Here is a 15,231-nt window from a genome sequence, read left to right as displayed (position 1 = left end):
TTTTTTGTATTTCCTAACAGACAGGTATAGATGATGGTAGTTTTGTCTGGTACATATGACATTGATCTGGAGTTGGAGAAGCAGAGGTTTATTGTTTCTTGTGATTAACTAGTGCTGCAACCTGATCAAGCTATTGTAATATTTCTGCCTGCTTGCTTCTTGTGAAAAAGTTTGCCCTCTCCCTACTCACTGTTTTATGCCCCTGTTTTGAAGGGAGCATGTAATTTTTCAAGTGCTCAAATATCTTGTCTTTATTCACTCCTAAATTAACTGCAGAACATTTTAATAAGAATAACTTGGGTATATAATATCTAATGTGTATTGCTGTGAAGACAGCATCTACTGACTATAGCAATATCAATCAATCAGTCTGTGAGTTTGTCCCTAATGCAAGATGCATTTTTCCTCTTCTTATAAGTGCCTCATGCAGAGAACATTAATACATTATGATTTATAATACTACTGCAATTTTGTGCTTACAAAGCATCCACTTCAGAAGGCATCTGTGCTCTATTATTTGCATATATTATGAATTATCATTTACTAAAATTGCTGTAGAAAAATCTGAGCGCTCATGCTTCTGTGTAGTTTCACTTATCAAGAATGCTAATTTTTAAATCCACAGGATAGCAAAGCTGCCGAGCTTCACACGTTTCAAAATCAGAACTGTAGGAGGGTGACGTTTCTGACAACTGCAGAAAAGAGCAGAAGCTCATTTGCTGATAATGCAAAGAATTACTAGTTGGGGATGTATACAAGTTTTAAATTACTCGTTTATGTAAGAGGTTCCAAAACATAATGGCTTGGTTTAATTTTCAGACTTGTGGACTCCTCTGCTTTTGGAACTCAGGGGTGAGGAACACGAACCCAAACACTTTGAAGGTGTTTTCTCATGTCTTCACCTGATATTTTGTATGGCTACCGCTGCTAATTTTGGAATACAGCAGTCTCTTCAGACTGAGATTAGCTGCTTCTTACTCCTGGTTTTTTGTTTTGTTTTGTTGTTTTTTTGATTCATTGGGGGGGGGGGGGGGGTGTTTTTTGTTTGGGTTGGGGTTTGGGGGGGTGCAGGGGAGTTGGGTTGTTTTGTTTGTTTGTTTTGGATTTGGTCTTGTTTTGTTTTTTTTTTTTAAATTACTACTTTGCTGATCTCTCCCGCCTTTCTATACGTTCACATTTTGCATACTTCCACTCTGGGTGACAGAGAAATTTGTATCTGTATTTGCATTGGTTCAACATTCCACTTTAGGTAGGTCTCACAGCACGAAAATAAGTCATGTTTTGAATATTCCTCTCGTGCTCATTTGCAGCTTATCTCAAAAACTGGCCGTCCTGGAAAACTTGGACAAGACTTTTTGAAAGTTTTTTGTAAGCTCTAGAGCACAAGACCTGCTTTAAAATGGGGAAAGACAAATCTAAGAAGTTATTCATGGTGTTTCTTCTGCCGGTGGCAGACTTTGGTGGGAGACCAGCACTACATCCCTGCTGCAGTTATGCAGCAAGTTTAGTCTCTGGTTCTCTTGCACAGCACAAGGTTTAAAAAATAAAGTCTAATGCTACAGAGGAATTTCAAGATACTTTTGAAGTGATTGTTTGAAACTTGGTATTCAAAGGTTGTAAACAGGGAAGATACCTTTCTGATACCAGAGCTTGATAATAGAGAGTATCAAAGCACGCAAATGTCAACGAGTGCCCAGTGGCTGTGAGATTCATCCTTGGAACTAAGGAGCAAATCACTAAGCACAAGTGGAGTTAACCATTGGAACAGCTTAACAAGGGAACAAATGGGCTCTTCATGTTTGTTTATAATTGGATGTCCTTTTTTTCTGGAAGACATGTCATTGTTCAACTAGAAATAATGCAATGAATGGAGGAGTATCATTGGGTGATGTTCTAAAGGTGTTTCAAGTCAGGTTAGATGATTGTAATAATTATTTCTACTTTTAATATGATGGATTGGGTGTTTGTAAATGTCAATGGTTCTTCTTCATCTCCTGGATTTCTAATGGGGGTGTGTTACAAAAGCTCATATTGTCAACAAATCCAGTATTTTTCACATAGACAGAAATATATCCGATGTCTTTCTGTCACTGGATTTTAAATTATGTAGGAAATGTTTCTGAGTTGTTTGAGGGGTTTTTTATCACTCTGTTCATACTGGGGGTACAGGCATGTGCTTTTTCAGTGTGAATAGGACTGCTCTGCTAAGTCTTCCATGCTGCCATGGTACATCCCTCCTGAACTGTCTGTCCTGTGTTCCCTCATTAATTGTGAATACTGTGTAGCATCTGCCCTGCTTGGCAGGTGTTTTATGAAAATATCTGTCCTGCACAAACAACACTTGCTACAGTTTGTCTTAGTAATTGGAATTTTCTTCCCTGCAGGGACTTGATAGCCTCTTTTTTTAATTCGTTTGTGGGTTGCTATCGAATTCTTTGCTTTGTTGATCTAACAATTTTACTGTTGCTCTTTTGGCTTGGGGTTTAGTCAGTGGTCAGCAAGTGTCCTTGTTTGTAATAGGAATTGGCAACGGTATCAATTATTTAAAATAAAGACAGGTTCAGAAAATGGTGAACAAAAGGTGGCTGTCTCTTTAAAGAGTGTAGTTTGATCAGAGCATCAGCTCCATTCCCTGAGGACAAAGGCAATTTTGATTTGTGGGGCCCAGGAGTTCCTCACTTACCAGGATTCATCTCTGTTTGTGCATGTGTAAACCTGTAAAATGCTCTTTTGTGTAGAATAAATCATATGCTATAAATCCTGTGCAATTAAATGTGCCCCTTCATAAAGTCACAATGACAAGTCTTCATTGCAGAGCTGCGCAGAGCAAGCTTGCTGTCTAGACAGCAGAATTATTTCCCATTAATCTTTTTTTTTTTTTTAATAAATAACCCACCGTTAGTGTTGATGACTTCTTTGAACCCCTAAGAATGCTGCCCTCCCCTTGCCTCTCTCTTTTGCCCTGTTGCAGTCGAGGCTGAAGCCCAGCGGGGCTGTGACTGCTGCTTCGTGCTGATGAAGAGGAGCAGTTCCCCTCTCTCTAATGCTGCTGTTGGCAGAAGCAGATTCCATTATTGCCGATCAATGCTGCCGCCATGCAGGAGGAGGGGAGAGGGAGGGGTGGGAGCTTCCTATTCACAGATTGATCAACCTGCCATTGCATGAACAAATTCAGTGTAAGAAAGGCTGGGGTGCTGTTATAATAGCTGGAGCAGGAAGGGGCTTGTAAACAGGGGAATGCAGGCTCTTCAGTAGTGGGAAGGTTATTTAAATTGCCTCTAAGCTTGCTGGTTTTTCTTTTAGCATAAAGCGTAATACCTGAGCCTTCAAACAAAGCCAACAATATAAGGTATAATAGGAATATATTACACTTAGCTGATGAGCTATTGTACTGACTTATTTAAGCCTCTTCAGCACCGAGATCTATTTCTCCTTTTTATTTAAACTGATTCTATTATAACCTGCTACCTCTTGGATTTTAAAACCTCTCTTTCCCCTGCTCCCTTTTTCTGCCTTCTTTCTGTTGCTGCTTGGACTGAAACCTGACACAAAGGGACAACAAGTACAGATCCCACTTACTGTTCCACTTACTTTGTCAGTATGGGCTCTCAGATGTAGGGTTTAGAGGCAGGATCACGTTTTCATGTTGTCAGTGTAGGCAACAACTGGAGTACTGGAATCCCAAGACCATCAGCTCCTCCCCACCCTTCCCACCCTGCTTCGTTCACTTATTGTATTCTGTATGGAAAAGTTTTCTGGCTGGAGAATGAGTCTTCTTTCTCCTGGTGATGCGGCCGAATGGCTGGATAGCAGCACAGAAGATGAGAAAAGCCTTCTCTCATTTCTCGGTACGGTAGGGTACTAACTGTATTTTTAACTTTTTTACATTTTACTTGGTAAGCCTTTACTACTTTCAGTGGGGTTTAATTTCTTCAGTCCTTCAGTTACCTGATGTTATTTCTTTGTAAAAGCTTTTAAGTGGTATGCAGTTGTTAATTAAACTTGGTTACAATCTCTTTGAAATAGCTGCAAACACATGGGCAAAGGTCAAGTTATAAATGGGCACGTGCCATGCAGAAAATCCTTCCTGGATTAAGCAATGTTACTGGTCTGTTTTTCTTCTCTGTGCCATTTGATGAGCTGATTGCTGTGTTCATTCTACTTCCAGTCATTTCTGTCAGCTTGTCTACAACTTAACTTCCCAACTATGTGATGGTGGTAATGAATCAGAGGAGACTGATCAAAGTTTTTTTCTTGAGAGAAATGTTTAGATGCATTTAGATTAAAAATTTCAGCCAACGGATGAAAGGGATTCTAGGCTACTTCTCTAGCCGAGAAATGAAGTCTAGGAAGCACAAATAATCCTGTAGTCTGTATCTGGATACTTAACACATTAGTTTAACAGCATTCAGTTAGTAAATTGAAACTACTCTTTTATTAGAAGTCCAGTATAAATACCTCTAAGGAGTTGAAAATATTTTAAAAAGAATTCACACACAGAAGCTGGCTATTGTTTCTTCTTTCCCTTTGAGCTGTTGCTATGTCAAACTGTTGGCGTTTTGTTTTGTTTTTCTTTTAATCCCATCTCCACAAATCATTCAGTCTCTCGCTTTAATAGTTTCTGTTGTTCTCAGGATAGTCTGTTGCCTTTCTATTTTGATGATTTCTGGGTACTGAATTGCTCATATGGGCTGCTTGGTATGTGTGCCCCTTGTCCTTTCATGGGCTATTTAAAACGTTTGTATAATATGTGCTGTAATATCTTCCTTTCCCCTGCCCCCAAGATACCATAGTCACCACTATGGATCACTAGTCAAGAGGGTGACAGCCAATTCAAATATTATTTTTCCCCAGTTTTGTTGTCCTCCATCCAGACCACAGGCAGGTACATGGTATGGCTGTGCTCTTTCCAGTAGATGGAGTTTACACTCTTCTCTCTTCTTGCAAGAAGTTCCATTACTTAGTGGGTCTAGAAAAGTACAGAATGGTTGAGGAAAATAAGGGACTCCCACGGAGTCTATTTCAATTTGATAATACTTCATGTGCTGTGGCCTTCTTTGGGAGCATTACACCAGATGTAAACAGGGACAAGAGTACACATGGGCTGGGTGCCGGTGCTGCTCTTCAAGGCACTGCCGTTTTTCCCCCCTTACACATATGCCTCCATTCACGTTTTGCTACAAACCAAGAGATCCTCAAAGTGTCTCCTAAGTCTCACCCCACAACTCTTTTATATCTTTTATCTTAAAGAGATACCAGTTCCCATATAGTGTCTTAATGCCGAGGCCATATTTAAGGTTCAGTGAACTCCCTTGGATGTCTACAGTGCATTGGGACTTTTTGTGTCCCTATAAGAATAATAATTATTGCTCAGGGGCAAAATCCTGCTATAGTAAGAGGTACTGAAACTTAAGAGCAGCCTTCTGTCCCCATTGAGAAGAATAGGGAAGAGGTGTTGAGCTTTGATGCATACAAGAGCCAGTCACTTGTGAGAATATCCCAACAACCAGAGCAAAGGATCACATTTTAGAGAATGCCTTGATTTACAGCCCTTTCACAGAGAGTAGAAAGATTGGTTTTGAAAGCTGTGGCTCAAGGCTGTTGTTTAATAATGAGGATAATAAATACTGATGCTATACTAATGTGTGTCTAGGTCATAAACCTCTAAACAAATTACAAGTTACCATGCATCAGCTGATCTGTGTTAATTGTCTGTGTGCAATCTCTCTGCAGCAAACACAAGGTAATTTGAATTAGCAGGGGCAGTCCAAGATCATTAGGGACTAACAAGGACATCAACATCTCCAGGTTATGTGCAGTAGCTCCCTGTGCCTGCTTTTCTGTTGGCACAGTTGTCCAGGCAATTTGTGTTGCTCTGTGCAGAGTCAACCATTAAAGGAGGCTTTAGAGGCTGATGCCTCTAAAGTTTGAAAAGAGACAATTATTCCAAATTTTATATGGCCACGCGTATGATACAGAGGATATGCTGAACAGCTTATGGACGTGTATCTGTTTGATTTCTGACTCATGTTTGCAGAGCTGGAGGGTTCATTCCTCTGCCTCAAATAACAGCTGATGTTGTACTCACTAAAGGCCACATACAGTTTCCTCAGAACATTCTGCAGAAAGAAATTGTGAAAGTCAGTACTTGAAAGCCAAAAATTGTTATCTTCTGTGATATTCTTGCCCTTTCTTCCAGCCTTCTCTATGTATTCATGTGCTTTGCATGTTAGGTCTTGTCTTCCAGACTGTAAAGTCCTTTAGGAATCAATGACTTGGAGGCCTTTTAAGTGATTTAAACTGTCATTTAGGTTCCTTGCTATGCACCTTCTGAACTGGGCACAAATTCAAATCACACCTTTTTTTATATGCCAGCACAATGCAAGTGTCTAATACCAACCAAATTACCTGTCTGCAAATTAAAAATCTTTGATATTTACCTGGATCATCTTGCAAGAATTGTCTGATCGACCCAATCCCTAGTAAAGCACAGTATCTTCTTTCAAAATCCCTGCTAATGGACTGGGAGAGGTTTTGATCATAATTGGTATCTAGTGGTTGTTTGATGATGGAGTTCTATAGCCAGTGAGCTGTGCAGAGTTTCCTTTTTATTTCCCCTTCCAGGCTTGGTAGCTTTTGTGTACTTCAGTATACTGTGACTTGGTTGCATTCTCTCTGATATATCTTCTTGTGGCTTTTTTTCCCTGTCTACTTGTCTTGATAAATATGGAAAAGCTATCACTGCAAACTTCAGTTTTCTCCTTTAAGTTATACCTTGTAGAATTTCAATAATGTATTTTAGTCAGAACATGAACTTGGATTTCAGGACTTTTACCCTAAGCTTGTTACATAGGCATTTAATTAATTTTTTTTAACAGTCTGTGAATTGGGCCCAACTGTGAATTCTCCCCAAGTGAGCAAAATGAGAGAGAATGCTTACTCCAAGATAAAACACTAACGTTTTTATTTATTTTTATATGAGGCTTCCTATTTCATTAGGTAATACTCAACTGAAAGATGCTGTTCAGATGCTTCTTCCTCCTTATGCATTTTCTAACACTTGCTATCTTTCTGCTTTTTATTACCATCTCTAGTTTTGTCAGCTGGTACGTATTTTCAGCAGGGTACAATAAACCTTAAGTAATTACTGACTGCACCCAATGAGATCTCTCTCTTGTTAGTGCTGTCACATGAGTACTCTGAAGTAAAGCTAAAGAAACAATGACAGAAAAGTAGTCTTCCTTCTTAACAGAGTTGTGAATGCCACAATGTTAACAAACATATAAGCTGTGGATATATCATAAACTGCCTTGGAGTGTGTTGAATTTTTGTACTTGTTGAAATTCTTACTTATATTGAAAGACTTTAAAAGTAAATTGGATACTACTTTTTTAATGAGCTCACACAGTAGTTTATTTAGAATGAAAGGACTTGAATTAGCCTGTCTGAATTTTCCCACTTTGATTCATGCATAGTTCACTTTTTGTAATGACATATATGTGTTAGGTTTTGGGGGTTTTGTTTCTGGGTTGGTTTTGTCTTTTTAATATGTGCATGTAAGAGGAGATGAAACCATCAGGGTCAAACAAGCACTTTCATCAGCAACTCACAATGAAAATAGTCAATAAAAATGTAGCGAAGTAGAAAGGCAGTATCTCTGTTTTGGCTTGTTTTCCTGCTCTAGAAGCTAAGAGTTTTAGTGTACTGTCTTTGTAAAGTAAGAACAAGCTCTGTAGTTCCGGTTATCCATGAAACAAATATTGAATCTCTGCTTGTCTCTCTAGTAAACCACTCAACTGGTGGTTACATCTGTGAATAACATCTTCATAAACTAGCTGCCAACAGCAAACCCATAAGTGCTCCAACTCTTCCAGCCTTAAATTCCAGCCCATTATTTCTTTTAAGTATGTTTGTAAAAGAAATACTGAGTCACATAAAGTCAAGTGCTAAAGTTTTTTATTCTGTATTTATTTTGTAGTTAATCCATAAGATTAATTGGCTTTCTGACAGAGTAGAAAATAGTGCTGAAGGAGGCCTTGAAGTCCTTGAGTCCTTTCTAGTCTGTTGCCACATCCCCAGCAGGGTCTCTTCTGTTTGTCGTCTTTGAGAGAAGCACTTGTCTTTCCCATTCTTACGAATCTTCAGTAATGAAGGGGGTATTTTTCCAAATCTTTCGCCTTTTATTTTCACCCCCTAGGATTCAGTTATTTATCTGGGGATAATTGATTTAATATAAATTTATTTTAAAAATAAAGAATTACCTGGAGGCCCATAAAGGGTATCTTATTTAATTTGCATGTCTTATTTTCTTAATGTACTTGTTCCCTCCTGTCACCCCTGAAGGGTTTATCACACTTTAATAATGTCTTGTTTCAAGTTAAAGCTGTAAACTCTTTGGGGCAGAAATGGTGCCTGTTCAGTACTCAGTCTAGTCTTGCTGCATTCTGGTAAGAGGCCTCTAGGCATTATGACATTCGAAATATATACTAACCTGTCCAGGCAGATGGATTTGTAAAATGGCATAGATAAAAGGCAAATATTTAGATTATTTGTCCACTGTGATAACTATTGCTGCATGAGTGTTACCAGGTTTAAAACAACAACAAATTTTGCATTAAAAAGGGGCATGGTATGTGTAGCTTATTGATCCTTCCTTCAGGCAAGAGGCAATTGCAGGACTGCTTGATTGTTCAGCTAATGCTCTGACCAGCAGCAATTACCATTCTCTCCTGGGGAGTGCCTAGGTACCTATATAAAGAGGCTGAAAATATTTGGGTGGGGCTTTGTTGTGTTTCAGCTGGTGACATTTTAATGCAAGTGCACCTGAGAGGCAGTATTTGGGTTCTGGAGAGGTAGTTGGTAGTATTGAACTGGTTTTATATTTTCCCAAAGCCTGTAATTAATCTAGACTTGAGAGGCAGAATGAATTGATTCTTTTCATGAATCATATTCTCTGCCCCCTGTACTTGTAGACCAACGTACCATCATATCAGGATGTGTGCAGAGAAGACAAAAGGAAGTCTCAATGCCTGAATCTTAATACATCTTTTATTTTCTTAACAAGTAGATAATATACACCAGCAGTCTGCCACTTTCCTAGTAAAGACAACACAAAGAGATCAAATAAAGATATTTGGAGAATTAATTTGGGATTTTTTCTTTTTTTTTTTTTCCCTCAACAAAATCTATGTCTTGGAAAAGAAATATTAACTGGGGTTTTGTCAATAGTACTATTACTATTATTTTTTTTCCAGTGGATGGTAGATGTGGCTTTTCAGAGATCTTTCTTGCATGTCAGAGCCAATAATCAGTCAGTGCTAAGTCATGTGTTACTATGAACTGCTAAAAGTTACAACTGATAAAATTGAGACTTTGATTATTGATTCTGACTTTTGATTGGTTGATTATAATGAGCTGCTAACAGTCACAATTTGGTATTACAAAACATGACCAGGCTGAGAACTTTATCATAGAAATGTAGGACCTGTCAGCCTGGAGCAGATAATCTGATGTGGTTTAATCTGTGACAGAGGCTAGTACCAGCCCCTTCAGAGTAATGACAGATGGGAGTTGTTCTTGCTAATGTGCTTACTCGTTTTTTGCATCTCTGGGTAGGTCTTTATAGTAGGCTTTATAGTCACGTCCTGGACTTAAGCAGGAACTCGTCTGCAGATGCTCTTGCTTGTCCTGGGAGAGCACAGCCTGGTCTGGAAGGTGCCGCAGTCTTGACATGAGTCCCACTGAGACTGTGCAGTAGTTTCATTGCATTGCCCTTTGCAAAATCATGGGCACCCCTGTAATCTTTGTTTCCATGACCTTATTTGCCAGTTCAGTAACTGAATTCTGTCCTCTCTAACCCCTGAGGCTGTTTCCTTGTTCCCGATTGTTTTTCTTGCCCTTCTCCAATCCATTTCTAATTCAAAAAGATGGAGAAAGAGTAGCAAGCACTGCCCTGTAAAGCTGAGAGTTTTGTTTATCTTTACTTCCCCCAACCTGAGAAAAAGATCTTCACAGTACAATGCAAATTCCCACAACAGCAAGATTTTGGTTTTCAAAAGGCCAGAGCAGCCAGAAATAGGAAATTTAGATTGAATCTGAGCACCCCATACTTACTGGAGGCCATTCAGGCTATGCCATTGTGGCAGAGACAGTTGCCTTCAAAGGAGAGCAGTCATCACCACTACTCAGAGTAGTAGGTGGCACCTGCCTTACACAGACCTTCCTTCTGGCCAACAAAACAAGTTTTGGTGTTGCAGAGGGTAGAGAGTGGCGCAATATGCTGTGAAAAGAGACCTACCTTCATTATACCCTTGGGCAGTTCCCTCTTCAGAGGCATCTACCATTGCTGAGCAATTGGCTTGGCTAATTTGTAACTGACTATTACTGTGCAGTGTTTAAATATTTATTTGTATAAATATTTGTTTACATAAATATTACTGCATATCACCAATATATGAGATGATAAATTGAAAGTAGCCCACAGGGATCTTTGCTACTCATTCGATGGATTATTTGATTAAGGTTGAAAATGGGAAGATCTGTCTGCCTCTTCCCACCACCACCACCCTTTTCTTCCCAGAAATTGAGAGTGGATGAAAAGGATTTCAGATTGTTTATCCACAGAAACAATACGATTTATCTATAGTGTTGGTCCCTGGGAGTGAGCAATGCAGAAAGCAGTTGTAATTTAATACTAAGCCGATGAGAGGTGCCTTGATTTTTACAGCAGGTGAAGATTATGCAGGCGTAGCCTCTAGCGTTAATTGTGAGCAGGGGAGGGAACTGTCTATTTTTTTTGCCTGGTAGTAGTGACAGCATAGATTTTTCTTTTTACACAACTCAGCAGAACTACTGTTCTACAAGCATCATAGCAGGTTGCTTTAGCTTTTGATTTCCAGTTAACGTATCTTGACAGTTTTGCTATATCTAGGCCTTCTTTTTCCTGGGGACTGAGCATGTTGTTTGCTCTTGGTTTTTTTTGCAAGGAGAAGAGAGGGAAGGGTAGTTTTAGTTCATTGTGGGCACCTTTTGAATATTTCATTTTTCCTGCCCCAACTGCTACACTTCTGTGATGGTCTGAGAATGGGAGAAAACTCATTTTGCTGATGTAAATCAGTACTGATGTAAAATGAGTTGGTGGCTTATTTGCAGAGACCTGCTGGGTGGATGTGGGGGGATGAGCGAAGGCAAGGAGAGCCAAACATGTTCTTTGTTGTAGCTTTTCAACTCTATTTGGTGTAAACTTAACTTTTTCCTAAACTGCTCCTACTGCAGAACCTATTGATGAAAAGAGTGGGGAACTCAGGATCCTGTTTTCATTTATGACTCAGCAAAGTTAACAGACTGTGTTAAATTACTGAAGCAGCTTTGATGTGATTTCCTGTGTGAGAAGTGGAGAAAGCCAAACCTATTAACGTTGCACATTACTGTTCAATGTAAAATAAAAGGTGCTTGCTTTAGTCCCCAGTTTCAAGTGAATATATTACTCCCATTTGCTTTCATTGCATTTACAGTGAGAACAGCACAAGTAATCATTTAAATCCTACTTAATAGAGCTCTCTTTGGGAGAGCAGTACTTACAGGTGCTGCAGAAAGTAAGTTTCCTTTCACTGAGGCAGGGGAAAGAGGCTGGCGGTATAAGAGTGCAGCTAGATAAAACTTGCAACCTCTGCAAAGGTTCCTCAGGCAGTAGCACTGACCGTTACTCAAAACCCTTGGTCTAGCACTGGCCCTGCTCCAAGCACTTTGTTCTCTAAGGTGCCCTGACAGGGACTTACCCTCCATGCCTGGAGCAGGCGATGCCTCCTTAGCTGTAAGAAAAAGAGCCTGGTGCTGCTCATCATCTGAAGGAGAAATCTCCCCAAAAGTGGTATTGCTCTATCACAGTAATTGCAAGCTTTGACAGACCGTGATTTACTTCGTTGGAGAGAGTAGGGCTAGTGCATCGTCCTCGTGGTCGGCAGCAAGCGGCTGTGCCCTGCCCATTTTTTAGGGGTAGCTACACTGTGTGTTAGACTTTGATTGCCCAGTTCAGGAGCCTGTTCTAGCAGTTCTTTCCCCATTAGTGATTACAAGCAGATCAAGAGGCTGAATATTAGCCATTTGGGTTTTTAAAAGATACATTTCTACCGTATGACACACTATCACTGCAGAGTCCAGATTTCTTAGCTCTCACTCAGTATGCTCCATTTTGTCGTTCTTCAAGCATCCATGGGAGATGTGTATTGTAACTGGTGAAATCAAAATCCGGGATGCAGAGACATCACAAGTAATGTTATCCCTGAAGAAGGCTTTTCTCTTTTTTTTTCCCCTTGGTTATTTTGAAGAAAACACTGCTCTCGTGGCACCAGCTGGCTGTCTATCTCTGTAAACCTTTTTTTGCTGCTCTGAGTCAGGATATACAGTGAAATTTTCTGTAGCGGAGGGAAGCCGGCAGTTGGGCGTCTGTTAATAGCCTGAAAGTAACTAATGAGGATGTGCAGTCGGAGCGATTGATTGAATAGCTGCAGTCCTGTGTGTTTCTTTTTCGCTTGCTCGCTTACTCGCTTGCTCCCTGCAAGCTGTGGGAAGGGAGGGGGAACAGAGAGACCCGGCTTTCTCTTAGGTGGAAGTAGCACGGATCCCCAGGGCCAGGCAGCCAGAAATGGAAGTTTAAGCTGCATCTGTCTCTTGAAAGGAAAACGGCAGGAGTCAAAATGTCACTGTCTGGAGTCACGGTTTACTCCTTTTCTTTAAGATCCAGAAGATAACAATGGATTTTCTGCTAGGAAGTGATTTTTTTCTCTCCCTGTGTTGGGGGATGTTTTGTGGAGCTGGATTCCTTTAAGTCTGGCAATTGAGCTGGAGATGGGCAGCAGTTGTGATAAAGGTATCTGTATGTACATGTATCTAGCTATATATATAAAAATGTATATATGTACAGTGTGTGTGTGTGTGTGTAGAGATTAAGTGTGTATACTTTATTATGCTGCTATTCTAGTATTTATACAAGAAAAAGATATGTGTGTCTTTTATTAATATTTGTGCTCATCAGATCAGCCTGCGTGGATTTAAGATGCCAAAGTCGTATCTTAGTAAGGTCATATTGGCAGTATGAGAAGTTGACCTATTTTTTTTATCTGCAGAGATATATATGTCATATAACCCAGGCAGTTATGAGACTTCTGCTGGTTGCATGGTTTGAGTAAGTTGTGGGATCATATAAGACCGAACTTTGACCTTTGTAAAACTGTGTTCAGCTGTGACTAAGATTGAGCTTCCTTGTGTTTTGATTTTAGTTATGTTAGTTACTGCACTGCTTATGTAAAAAAAAAAAGGGGGCAAAAGAAAAAGTTCTCTGAATACAATCCCACAAGCAGTAATAGAACACTAGATATGTTTTGGTATTATCTTTACCAGCATTTTTTATTTTAATCGCCTATTGCCTACAGTCAAGTCAGATTCACAACTTTGAATTTGTCTGTGGAAATGCCATTGTAATTTAGTAAGTAAACAGTATATAGAGAAATAGGTGAGTGTAATTTAGCAGTTTAGTAATGCACTTGAAACTTTGCTGAGGCGTCTGTCCTATACAACGTAAAACCTGATTATTCCCCACCCCCCAACACCCATTCACCTTTTTCTTCTCTTCCTCAGAGGTCCCAGCAGAGAGATCTCCTCGCAGACGGAGCATCTCCGGGACCAGCACCTCTGAGAAAACCAACTCCATGGATGCTTCGAATACTTCCCCTTTCAAAGTGCCAGTAAGTGTGCCTTTCCTGCAAAGGAAGAATTTTTCTCATTGAATAGGAGGAGGAGATTAAAATATCAGTGTACAGCTGAGCTCTGGGGGGTGGGGGGTGATGGAATGGGTGGAAGAAAAGTATAAAAAGAGTATTTAGTTATATTTCCAGTTGACCAAGAGGTATTGCTATCAAATGTCATGTATTATCAATGAGATTTCTGATAGATCCATGACTTGCTTATTTTCATTGCCTTGATCTAAAGTTGCAAATAGTGAAACTTCAATGTTAATGTGGGCAGTGACCTATATAAATATTTTTGAAGTTGTCACTAGGGATTGTATTATATATTCAATTTTGACTAGGAAAAATGTTCCTTTAGTTTGGTGATAGCATGCTGTTTTTCCCTCATGCCGATGAGGTACATTGAAATGGCTTTATAGTTTATTCAGAAGCTGATGGAAATTCTGCAGGTGTGTTAATTGCTCTTTAGGTCTTCAGTTTTTGGTGTGAGTTTGGCCATGAGTCTGCATGACACTTTTTCAGTTAGAGTCTGAATTTTCTTCCTTGTGTCAGTCTTTGCTCAGTGTATTCAAGAGCACAAAGGCCTTTCTATTATTAGACTGAGGGCAAATGCTTCATGTTGAAGTAAAGTGCTCAGTAATTTTTCAACAATATTTGTTTGTGTTTCAAAATATCTAATCTGAATATTGAAAATATTTGTATACCTCTATTTTTGGCAAGTAATCTGCCTACTTTAAAACATGGGGAAAACCAGGAGAATTATCTAGTGAACATTGGGATTGTTTGTATATTTTTCTATAGACATTTCGGTACCTTAGTGTATGTGTTCTTGCTTTGCTTTAGATAGCACTCATCCCTTTTAAGCACACTTCCTACCTCACTTTGGATACAAATGTGTGTGAATATGTTTTTTTTATTAAATCCTGTATTGTGTCATTTTAAAAATACAATTTAAAAACAGCCAAGGATTTCGTAAGAGCCATCAGAATTATAAAAGGATTAAGGTTGGTCAGAGTGTACAGGATATATGGTGTTTAAAGCAACCTGTCATGATTTATTGGAATTGAAAAAGGTACCAAGGAAGCAGTGACTATACTGGGTTTCCACACTCATTCCCTTTTTAGAGTCATAGAATAATATAGATTGGAAGGAACCTCTGGAAATCTCTGATGTGTCCCCCTCTTCAGAGCCGGCCCAACTTACATCAGGTTGCTCAGGGCATTCTCCAGTCAGGTGTTAAAAATCTCCACGTATGCAGATTGCACAGCCTTGCTGGATGACCTCTTCTGATGTTTGACTAACCTCATTGTGAAGAATATTTCTTTTGTAAAGGCTTTTTTGTCAGAACGTAACTTGAACTTCTAATGTCTATTGAAAGACCATGAATCGCATTTTCCTCTAGTTCAAAAAATATCTGAAGTAGCAGTTAAAGCAGAATATGTTGCTGAGTCTTGAGAAGAGAAAACTCTGAGGGAAATTTTAGCAA

General features: G+C 39.4%; 1 protein-coding gene across 15 annotated transcripts in view; it reads left to right on the top strand.

Annotated features, from left to right (window-relative positions):
• Positions 1 to 15,231, top strand: part of RASAL2 (RAS protein activator like 2) — a 180,789-nt gene that overhangs the window by 116,312 nt on the left and 49,246 nt on the right. For 13 of the 15 annotated variants that reach the window (XM_057427027.1, XM_057427029.1, XM_057427028.1 and 10 more), the window contains one exon: positions 13,636 to 13,742. In XM_057427027.1, coding sequence (XP_057283010.1) covers positions 13,636 to 13,742 — 107 coding nt within the window. Of the gene's footprint in view, positions 1 to 3,707; positions 3,849 to 12,319; positions 12,869 to 13,635; positions 13,743 to 15,231 lie in introns of those variants that run through there. The other 2 variants (XM_057427031.1, XM_057427035.1) reach the window with 2 other exon arrangements.

This window comes from Pezoporus wallicus, unplaced genomic scaffold (genome assembly GCF_028554395.1).
Source record: "Pezoporus wallicus isolate ANWC-B61680 ecotype Strahan unplaced genomic scaffold, APGP_CSIRO_Pwel_v1 scaffold_7107, whole genome shotgun sequence".
Classification (NCBI taxonomy): domain Eukaryota; kingdom Metazoa; phylum Chordata; class Aves; order Psittaciformes; family Psittacidae; genus Pezoporus; species Pezoporus wallicus.
Note: the sequence above shows the minus strand (reverse complement) of the source record. Positions and strands in the feature narration are given on the sequence as shown.